This window comes from Seriola dumerili, unplaced genomic scaffold (genome assembly GCF_002260705.1).
Source record: "Seriola dumerili isolate Sdu_G_001 unplaced genomic scaffold, Sdu_1.0 BDQW01000081.1, whole genome shotgun sequence".
In the NCBI taxonomy this organism is placed as follows: domain Eukaryota; kingdom Metazoa; phylum Chordata; class Actinopteri; order Carangiformes; family Carangidae; genus Seriola; species Seriola dumerili.
In genome coordinates, this window is record NW_019174336.1 from 1,589,148 (window position 1) to 1,600,637 (window position 11,490).

At 38.8% G+C, this 11,490-nt stretch overlaps 1 protein-coding gene across 1 annotated transcript; it reads left to right on the forward strand.

Moving 5' to 3' along the window:
- Positions 1 to 3,530: 3,530 nt before the first annotated feature.
- On the forward strand, positions 3,531 to 9,176 carry psmb7 (proteasome subunit beta 7). Its single transcript, XM_022744461.1, has 8 exons — positions 3,531 to 3,607; positions 4,356 to 4,449; positions 4,800 to 4,897; positions 5,156 to 5,296; positions 5,635 to 5,750; positions 7,652 to 7,710; positions 7,807 to 7,958; positions 8,961 to 9,176. Exons 1-8 carry the CDS (start codon positions 3,546 to 3,548, stop codon positions 9,070 to 9,072), a joined length of 834 nt encoding a protein of 277 aa, XP_022600182.1. The 5' UTR covers positions 3,531 to 3,545; the 3' UTR covers positions 9,073 to 9,176.
- Positions 9,177 to 11,490: the final 2,314 nt, after the last annotated feature.

Sequence of the window (11,490 nt, forward strand, 5' to 3'; positions counted from 1 at the left end):
CAATTCTGGAAAGGCCACACCCCTCACACCGTAAATCTGAGTGATAACACAAATCCAGCTCAATGTGCTCAGTAAAAGAGCCTCTTGGACCATAAGAGTCATTCTGAATTTTGACTTCACCTCCTAAACCCTTGGTTCGATTGCTACCATATATTCTGTTCGTCATCTTTGGACCAAGTTTATCAGAAGTTAGTCAGTAAACGTTGTTATTTAGTTTTCAAAATATCGACCAATGAACTTCATAAGAGGCGGGGCTTAGCAGCAAAATGGCCAAAACTCAGTAATAATTTGTCCAATTTTGATAAATCTGAGCACGTCTTGCGTCCATGTTTGGGTACAGGTCTACCATAGGGGGCGCCAAAAACCAAAAATGTGTACCACAAAACCCAGCTGACAGAATTTCATCAGTTTAGGTGTGCATGCTCTGTAGGCAAGAATTAACCAAAATCTGAAACATCATATTGATTGTTGCAAGTGGGTGTGGCCTATCATATATTTGCTCATAACTCAAGATGCCTTGCAGTAATCGTATTAAACTCACTGTAGTCATCCTGAGATATCTCCTGAACGTACACGCGGAGTTTCATTCACATCTGCTGAAGAGGGAACCATATGGTGGACCATTGAGTGCTCAGTTATTGAACTGCTGCAGGCTTTGTGATGATGAAACAAGTGTGATCGGTCTCATTCCACAGAATTTAACTGATGCGACTTAGCTTCAATCTGGGCCTACGAGCTGCTTCCGATTGTTTATCACAATAGGCCTCAAACCCAGAAGCGCTTTCTTTTGGCTGTATTTCTCTGTGGGTTTGTCTGATCCACTGTTAATATAAAAATACTGATTATATTTGCTTTATGAAGCTTTAAAGTTATAATGTTTTCCATGTGTTACATCATGGTATGTATAACCTGTTATTATAACTGTGTGATGCTTGTTCTGATTGAAATATTCACATCTAAGTCGCTGTGCTTTTTACCGGGGCACCATTACATCATTAAATCATATTACACATCTGGTGTACTACGTGGTATTTCTGAAACCTTTGGAGAATAGTATAATTTCAAATAAACGTCTATGGCCTGAAGTAATGGCACACAACCCATTGGGAGCACATCATTTTTTCATATTTGTTGTAATTGTGATCTGGATGATTTTCCTCCCAGATGAACATAGTGGCCAAATTTATAACTACTCTTATACCCTAAATACATCAGCAAATAGAGGTGAGGGGGTTTGTGTGAACAGGGTGGCCTGGAGTGAAATTCCCGGCCTGAATGATTATTCAGTCTGCCCCTGGGCTGAAGCCATGTCTGGTCACACAACATGAGTTCTGATGGAGCCACTGGGCAGAGCAGCAGGGATGAAGAGGTGAATGACGCTGAGTCCGATTGGTCCACTTAAGGTGAATTTTAGTTTTTGGAAAACAGGCTCCAACAATATACATGCTGTTACACATGAAGCTTCATATTTATTATTTAATGGAACATGAAGCCAGAGGATGATGGGAAAGCAGGCACACTTCCTGCAGGTTAAAGTCAAAGCACATTAAACCTTTGTTTATCAGTCGCTGAGATCCACCGATTACACCTTCAACCACCTGTTTTCTCCACTCTGCTTTAATAAAAGGCTTAATCAACATAATGCACTCATCTTGTTGTGTGGAGGCGCCCTATCTGATCTCATCCACCTCACTGGAGCCCATTTCCTACCCGACCTTGACATCCAGCTGGCATCAAGCTGGCATCCGTCCTGTTCAAGGACAAAACATGGCAGCATGATTAAATACACAGTGTTAGAGGCACACAACAGAATCTTACCAGGAAACTTACAGAGACCATTACAGGTACTTGCAAATGTGGCTTTACAATTGTTAACATAAAAGAATGGAAGCAATTTAAGACTCATGAGGTGTGTGATATCCAAACATTTGTTAATTGCAGTATGTTTGCAGTGAACCATTTTTCTTGCATTTGTGCCAGACTCTTTCTCCTGAACATTTTCTGATGGTTGTGGTTAAAAATTCAAAGAAACACTGTTCATTGTATTTTACAGAACATGCAGAATATTTTTGTTGTTGTTGCTTAGACCTTAAGAATCTTTAAAACATTTTGCTTGTCTGTATGTTTTTCAAATCATTTTAAAGTCTTACAATTTCTTTAAAAAGTCTTTCTGTGTTTTGTTGCTCTGCAGTAGAGGTAACTGTGAATGTAAAACCTCTTTAGTTTCTTCTTTTTTTGTCGTAGTTATGATTTAAGAGATATTATCTTTATTATCTCGACTCGGGAAAGCAAATGAAAATAAAGTTAAATGTGCTGAATCGTTCTTTTTATTTCCATCATTTTATTGTAGTTGATTAGTATTCTGCATATGAGCACACAGCCTAAAATGTCTTCTGCTCTTGTTGTGTCACCTTCTCACCACAATCTTATTGTAAAATGATTTGAGCTGTAAAACCCTTTGAGCTCAGCTTCATGCCTGTTTATGAGGTTTTAGTCCTTTTTACTTGAACTATTATAGTTCACAAGTAATTTATATCTTACAGTAGTATCTGCAGATGCTGATATGAATACTGCATTGTAATATAATGTCAGGTGCCATTATAAGGACTACAGCATAGGTAAGAGGGACTCATGATGGACAAATAGAAAGACATAGCAGCCAGCAGAGAGCCTCAAATTTGAAGGAGCAACAACTACATGACTTAGCCTACTGCTGTCCATCAAAAATATTCACTTGTTCACAAACGTGTGCTTTAACCCATCTGGTTGAAAGAACAACTGTCAGACTCCTGCTCTGTTTCAAAGTGATATTGTTTCTGTTTCGCGTAGTAGAGCTTTTCTGAATAGTTGTGTAAACAATTTATGCTGGATAAAAGTTTGGACACTCCGACAAAAATTATTTTTGGTCAATAAGATGAAAGAGGTTTCATTAAAAATTATTCATCAGTGTTAACCACTTAGATCTCTTTTTGGTAAATTCAGAAATTATACTAACATAAGCTGTGCCTTCTCATACTGAGACTGTGGTCCATCAATTTTGGAAGTGTTTACATCTATACCTGTAAACTGGCGAGATATTTGTAGGTTTATCTTGGATGATATCGTCTGCAGCTTTGAGCTTCTGCTGGAAAAGATTAAGGGGCGTTTCTTAAGGATCAACGCAATATGAAAGAGAGTATTTTCTGATCATCCTCATTATAGGCTATTATTTGCAAAGTTTTATATTCATAAATGTAAATTTGTTGAAGTGAAACCTCACATTCATGTTTTCAACAAAGAAATTGTGTTATATATTAAGAGTCTAGCTAGCAAAAAAAAAGTGACTTAAATTCATTTATGTTTACTTCTGGCATATTTTATTCTATTGTATTATTAAGTTATTATTGTTTTTCTATATCAATATTAACCCATATGTATTTTTTACGCATACATCTATTTGAATTGACTCAGCGGGAGAAAAAACCACCCGCCATAAAACGAAAGAAGAAGAAGAAGACGAAGTCACTTCCTGTACTTCCGGGAAACACAAATCTTCATTCACCAAGATGGCGACATTGACAGTGAGCCGGCCACCGATCGCGGGTTTCAGTTTCGAAAACTGCAAGAGGTGAGTGCGTTTCAGAGAATGAAAGTGAGACCAGAGTCACTGCAGCACTTAGTTTAATCAGTTTTTTACCGTTTGTACGTAGACTTTGAGAACAACAGACGAATTTAAAGCGTTTTTCCTAGCGATGCTAGCTCATGTTGACTTGGCTCCTGTGCAATGACTCAGGCGTTTTCCCCACACACAGTTATGGTTCACTTCTCTCCTATGGTTAAACATTATACAGGTTTTCTCGTTTTAGAACATGTATAACTTTTGTATAACAACAATGTATGTAGTATATATATTTACTATCTATTATATTGTTGATGTTATCTTATAAAGAAAATTACGTCTCGGAACGTTTCCTTCTCTTGATATTCAACCTGCTACACATTAACAAACTGAATTAACACCACCAGTCACCGCTGAAACCTAATGGAGCCACTGTGTGAGAAAACCTGGATATCCTGAAACACGGATACATTTAAGAAAATCCCATGGTTTAACTGTAGTTCTGTATGAGACATATTGATGTGGACCAAAGGCTTCCACATGGAAACATGAAGTGAGATATTACACCATGTACATTTCACTAACAACGGGAAAAATGGAGGTGTTGTAAAACTTTTGACTGGTAATGATAGTTTGTTTTACTGTGTTTTGACAGTCATGTTCTGACAGCAAGAGATATTTGTTTTGAATAAAAATTTCAGCAGTGTGTTATTAGCAGTCACATGCTTATGTTTTTTTTTTTCCTTTTATGTATTAGAAATGCAGTTCTGGAAGGCGAAGTTAACAAAGTGGGATGCAGTTTACCTGCTGCTCGTAAAACAGGAACTACCATCTGCGGTGTTGTCTTCAAGGTGAGTGGCAGACACCATGTTGCTTCAAATAAGTGAGTTGAGCCTGACAATGTGAGCGAGAAACAGACGAAGTGCTGGTGTAAATGAATATTCAAACACAAACTATTCTGCCACGCTGTGTTAAATCTAGTTGACTGTTCACACTGGCCAGCGTTAATACACAGGGTGATAGGCTCAAGGGCTCAAGTTGGGGTCAAAAAAGTTTTGAGTTAGTAAAATTGATGTTCACAAATAATTCAAAAGTTTGTGGTTTTAAATTAATATCAATATAATCAATATAAACAAATCAGCAGGAGAAAGTCTGTTCATGTGTAGAACAGATTTGTATCTGATGATGTCTCTCTGTGAAGGATGGCATTGTCCTGGGAGCTGACACCAGAGCCACTGAGGGCATGGTGGTGGCAGACAAGAACTGCTCCAAGATCCACTACATCTCCCCCAACATTTAGTAAGTGGCAGGTTTACAGAGTGTGTTTATTTGAGTTGTTTGCTCAGGACTCATACTGTTCCACACGCAGCCTTTGTGTATTCAGATGAAGAAAGATGAACTTCAGTCATGTTTAAGTTTTTATAAGAGTCCACATGAGCTCCAGTCATCTTTTTGAATTTTCTGATCCTGCAAATATTTGTTTTATTCTTTTCCAACTTCATGTGGCTGCTGTGTTGTATAACTGACAGACTGTTGTGTATTCGTGTTACTGTCCAGCTGTTGTGGAGCAGGAACAGCCGCAGACACAGAGATGACCACACAGATCATCTCCTCCAACCTGGAGCTGCACTCGCTCTCCACTGGCAGGCTGCCACGTGTGGCCACTGCTAACCGCATGCTCAAACAGATGCTGTTCAGGTACGCTGCTCACACCGCATCATTTTAGGAAGTGGTCTAGTTCATTTGATGGAAAATTAGTTGATTTAAAAAATAAAAATAAAAAATAAAAAAAAAAACATGTTAGTTTGGGTTCATGTGAGTGAAATAAATACCTAACAAATCCAGATGTGTAAACACAGTGATGCCAAAATGACTGTTTAATTTGACACAAACATTCACTTGGACTGAAGGATTGATGATTTGATTTTTGTGGTCAAAAGTAGTTTTCAATAGTTTTATACTTGGTATGAAAAATGAAGGAAGTCTCTGATATGTTCATACATGTGACTGTGAAATGTGTGTGTGTGTGTGTTCAGGTATCAGGGCTACATCGGAGCTGCTCTGGTCCTGGGTGGAGTGGACTGTAACGGACCTCACCTTTACAGTATCTACCCTCACGGCTCCACTGACAAGCTGCCCTACGTCACCATGGGTCAGTCTCAAACATGTTAACAGTGTTTATGAACTATTGTGATGAGCTGTCTTATTTGTAAGGCTGATGTTGATTTTGATATTTGAAAAATAATCTGATAATGATAGAGGCTGATGTTAATTGTTTAACAAATACATAACAGACACATGTTATGATACGGATCCTTTACATTTAGTTATAGAAGCATTTTGACCAAGATATTTACTGAGCAGGACGTAAAGCAGCTGAGGGTCTGACAGACTGACACGTACTGAATTGCGAGTCACAGATATATTCACCGTTATTTCAGTGAGGCAGAATGAGTGTAACACTATGTGTTAACACCAGGGTCTCCAACCTCTTTCCTCTGACAGATACTCTGACAGAATCAAAGTTTCTGAGAGCTCCTCATGTTTTATATTACTGGTTACATTTATTCACATATTGTATCAAAACTATCAAACTGATCTCCAGAACAAACCAGATCAATAAGATCATTTAACAATCATCAAATATCAACATCCAAAAACATGTGAGACTCACATGAGACAAAAACCAGAGTCATGATTCAGTCAGACCTGAACAGACATGAAAACACCACTGTAAATAAACCTCCATACATCTGATGAGAAACCAGAGAAGAAGAAGCTCCTCAGTCAGTGATCAGTGATAGTTGTCAGTTCATCATTGGTTCATAACAAACAGGAAGTTAACATAGATCATTCACTACACTTCATTCTCCAACATGTAAACTCACTGTATCCATGGCAACGTGTTTCCTGTGTGTTGGTCATATGTGTTCTGTTATCAGAAGAGTTGCTATCACTGCATGTGGCCTACAGCTGATCTCTTCTTTTGGATGAGCTACTGGGAGCTCATGAGTCACCTGTTGGAGTCCGCTGTGATAACAACTCATTAGCTGTCTGTCACAAGTTCACCATGACAGTAGTTGGCTTTACAGATTAGTTCAGGTGAACTGCAAACATGTGTTTCTAGACTGTGTCAGTGTTGTACTGGTGATGGACTCACACTGAAGCTGCCTGACTGTTGCACAGTGAGGAGGAATGAACCTTTTTATAAAGTCATGTATGTGGCAGCACATTAGCATGAAGACACCTCCCTCTGCTGTGTCAGCTCAGCTGTGATGCATTCAGTGAACTTATGGAGATCAGAGGAGTCACAGTGCTCTCAAGTGGACTGACTAAGCAAAAGCAGTCACTAGTAATAATAGAACACAAATACACACTTTAGCTTTCCATTATTTGAATTGACTGTTTTATATTAGGTTATATCTGTTTTCTGAAGGCTTGTTAAGAAAGCCTTAGCAGTACGCTCAATAAGCAGCAGTGAGTTTACAGTCCGTCTCTGACTGGCTGGTGGAGTTGGTTGAGGTCATGTGCAGCTCAACATGTATTTAATCTGTTGAATCATGAAGTGTCAGGGTTATGTGAAGGAAGCTGAACATGACTTCAGGCAGATGTGTGGATTTTGGTTTTAGTGCAAAGATTTACCTGGTGTTAGAACCAAAGCTACACCTGAGTGTGTTGCATCTCAAGGAGGACACACAAATCCAAAGATGCTGTAGTGAATCTCCAGGTAAATACAAGGTGCTCTGGTAGAAGCTGAAATGGTTACTTAGATACGAGGAAGCTGCTGGGCTGACCTCAGGCACACTATAATGGAAAATAAAACGCCGGCCGGTCTTCCTCAGGGCGTGGTTGGAAAGGAAAGTAAACCAGAGTGAAGCGTCGTGATTCGTTATATAGACAGATCTCACCTTACCAGTAGGCTATATAGATAAGATATTAATTATCATATCATATGATTATGTTCAATAAAATGATAGTAATTTTTTACCGTACCATTTTAAACGATAATGTGTAAGCCAGTTTACAAGAAAGTTCTGAAATCTATTTTTAAAGGCTCCGGGTCTCTGGCTGCTATGGCCGTGTTTGAGGACCGCTACAAGCCTGACATGGAGGTGAGTCATTATTTATATTCATGGTAAATACCACAGACTGCCCTGTGAAGTGTCTGATGATCCCAGACTGACCGCCTGTAACACTTCCTGTCAAAGGAGGAGGACGCCAAGCGGCTGGTGCGTGACGCCATCGCTGCAGGTATCTTCAATGACCTGGGCTCTGGCAGCAACATCGACCTGTGTGTCATCTCCAAGGGCAAAGTGGACTACATCCGGCCCCACGATGAGGCCAACAAGAAGGGGGTCAGGTGAGGACCATATCAGTGATGCTTCTAGAACTGTACTTTAATTTCATTTCAGTTTGTTGATGCTGAACTGAGGGAAACTCATGTTTTCAGTTCCAGAAACAGAGATGAAGTTGATCTGTTCTCTGGCAGCTTCTCTCTGTCTCCTCCTCTCACACATTTCATTACCTCACAGTCGATATCGAAGCTCATTAATGTGCAGAGATTAATGTCAGGAGATTACAATCTGGTCCACATACACACACTTTGATATTTCTGTGAATTCACTGGATTAAAATGGATGTAGCTCACCTGGTGGAGCGTGTCCCATTAAGGCCGAGTCCTTGATGTAGTATGCAGGGTTCAGACCCGGCCATTTTGACAAAGCCCTCTGCTGCATGTCGACCCGTCTCTCTCTCCTCTTATGTTCCTGTCTGTCTCTCCTCTTCACTGTCACAGTAAAGCCATTAATGGCCAAAAAATAACTTAACTAAAAACTCGATCTTCCATTTTTTTTTTTAAGTGTTGCTATGGTGAATCACAGTATCGAAGAAGAACCAATAGCAGCTGTTCACATTTTCATAGTTGAGGAAGTGGTGTTGTGTCTCCACCTCTGCATTAACAGGCCGTCATCACAGAGCATGTTTCATCGTTAACTGGACTCATTAACTCTCCATCACATGATGAGCTGGTGGTGACTCCTTGTCTTGTTGCTTGTTCTGTTTAAAGAGTGATTGAGCTTGACGCCTTGCAGCTGTGAGTACAGATGTTGAGTGTTCTGGTGCCGCCGCCTCTCACTGATCTGAACCTACTAATAACCAACTTTTTTTATTTTGATTTTTTTAATCTAGCCACTTACTTAGTTTGACTTTGGATAAGCCCAGTGTGTGGTTGTGTCTTTGGGTGGTTGTGTTGAGTGGCGTGCCGTGCTGATGATAACATCTCTGATTAAACAGGCTCCATCCAACACTTCACTGCTTGAATTGAAACTCCATTATTCCACGTGTCTCATTTCCCCTCATGTAGAACTGGTGACTACAAGTACAAACGAGGAACCACCAGTGTGTTGACGAAGAAGGTGACCCCCCTGGACCTGGAGGTGGTGGATGAATCTGTACAGACTATGGATACGTCCTAAAATACTTTGACCATGTTTTCTTGATGTAACTCACCACCCGTCAGAATTCCTAATGCAAATGGCTCCTTTTTCCATGATTTACAATAAAAGTGTTTGAGTTGGTTCATGTTTTGTTCTCTTGTCTTTAAATTGTTGAACCACAAATAAAACAGGTGAGTCAGTTTTAACAGGACCACGAGTTCAAAGCTGCTGGTTTGTAAGTGTGTTTCAGCTGAGGCCTGGACGATAATCAAGTTCAACACACCCAGGATAACGTTTAGTTAACTGAACCTAACATTGACCGTACTGGATAACCTGTACTGCCAAGCAAGTTATCAGCTGGTTCGGTTAATACTGTGTTTACCTGTCCAGGTATGAGCGCGTTCACATGAAAGAGGCAGAGTTGTTAATTATAACCAATGTCAGAGCCATGAATAAAATTCTTATATGAAAAGAAACACTGAGACCTGCAGGTAAATCCAGTCATCATGACGTCATAAAGTGATATTCAACAAGGTGAAATGTAACGATATGATCACGAGTGGAATGAAAAAAATGCTTTCTATAATTTCTATTATTAAAGTCAGACTGAGGATATATTGTAAGTAAGCACAGGAGTTAGGAAGTTTCTTGAGTATTTTGCTGCCTGGTTACACTGACTGAGATGACCATTTGATCTGAAGCCTCATATTAACTTCAGATTCACTTCAGAATAACACAGAGGGTTTTGACTTAGAAACGACCTCAGGGGCAGTAAGAGCAGGAGGGATGATCACAGCAAGTAAAACATGTTCATACCTGCTTATTGCTTTAAAACAGACCTGAAAAAAATACTAAACTCATTTAATGTTTGTTATTCACAACCAACGGAAGAGCGAGGGAGAAGTCAGTGAAACGGGGGGGGGGGGACAAAAATGCATCAGATGGTGTTAATATCTTCAGGCCTGTACGTGTAACTGTAACATGTTTCACTTATTGCATGTGGATATTGTTCACTGTGCAGCAGGTTGAGTCTTTGAAAATGAAAAGTCGAATTCTATTTTCATTTTCAAATTGTTAGAGAATTACAGTTTGACTTACTGTGACTTATATTGTTTACATGTGTAGAAAATCAGGTGACATTATTTATATTACATTTTTGATTTTCAAATTTGAATTAATGTGAAATTGTCAAAATTAACAGCTTTTCCATTTTCATTTTAACATGATTATAGAAGATGAATGAGCAAATTTTATTATTTTCATTAGATCCATTTTCATTTTTACGACAGAGTTTTAGAGCCACACTGAGGAAAAAAGAAATCTGAAATTTTGAGAATAAAGTTGTAATATTATGAGAATTAAAAATTAAAAATTTCAAGAGAAAATTTTTTTTTAGGAATATTACATCAACCAATCAAACAGGTGACAGTCAGTGTCAGCTGCTGTTTGTCTAACTATAGAATAAACTCAGTTTCTTCACAATATTTTCAATGTTCTAATGATGATGATGATGATGATGATGATGAGCTAAAAGATGAAGTTTCTCCTTATTAGTGGAACCTCTGCTAAAGTAGAAAAGGTTTAATTCATTAGTGACAATGTTGAAGTGACTGACTGACTTTGCATGTTTCGACACGTGAACAAGGTTTAGATTGTTTTACAGAGTTTTGCACAGGTGATTTAGTGTTCTGAGATCTGCATTAAGAGTTGTGAGAAAGATGTTTCTGATGAGTGAATTGCATCAAAGCGATTGAGAAAAACTGTAAAAACAGGATCTGTCCAAAAACTGAAGCAGCAGAGGTTCAGATCCCGACCCAATAATTTCTTTACAAATATATTTACAGGGGAGAGAACAACCAATGATCAGCACTTCCTGTGTGAGTGTAGTACAACACTATGACTGAGATCTTCAGAATTACAGGAAAGAAATCCACAAAAAACAAATCAACTCAAACTGAATATTATGAGTGTAGGATTTATTACAGGGCTTTTATTTTGTCAGGGTTTGTGTCATCAAACAGGAAGCTAAGATCAAACCACTGATTGGCTTGTATTGTGAGAGTTGGCTTGCACTGGATTTGGTCATGTTGGAACTTTCTTGACTTCATTGTTTTATCCTCTTTAGTGTCTGGATGAAAAATGAAAACTGAAAAACCTCAGAGCAGTCTGTCCTCTCTGCAGAGCTCCGGTCTTAACAACAACACCTGTCAATTAGTGGCTTATATTCACTTTCATTTTCTTTTAGCATAGAATCATTTGCATCAAATCTTATTTGAAAGCAGTTTGACTGAAATTCTTTTTGATCTTCTTCTTGGTCTTGACTTAAACATTTTTGTCAAGTGATCTAATAAAGACTAAAACTAAAACTAAAACATCCAGAGTTTTAATTGAAAACGGACTAAAAAGGATGAAGTTGACTAAATATGACTGAACCTCACGGAGAGTTTTGATCAAAGG

Excerpts from the sequence above, each read along its gene's own strand:
- psmb7 (XM_022744461.1), top strand. The coding sequence starts at position 3,546 with ATGGCGACATTGACAGTGAGCCGGCCACCGATCGCGGGTTTCAGTTTC. Across the intron at positions 5,297-5,634 it reads CTCAAACAGATGCTGTTCAG|GTATCAGGGCTACATCGGAG; the intron begins GTACGCTGCTCA and ends GTGTGTGTTCAG. Across the intron at positions 7,711-7,806 it reads GCTACAAGCCTGACATGGAG|GAGGAGGACGCCAAGCGGCT; the intron begins GTGAGTCATTAT and ends TTCCTGTCAAAG.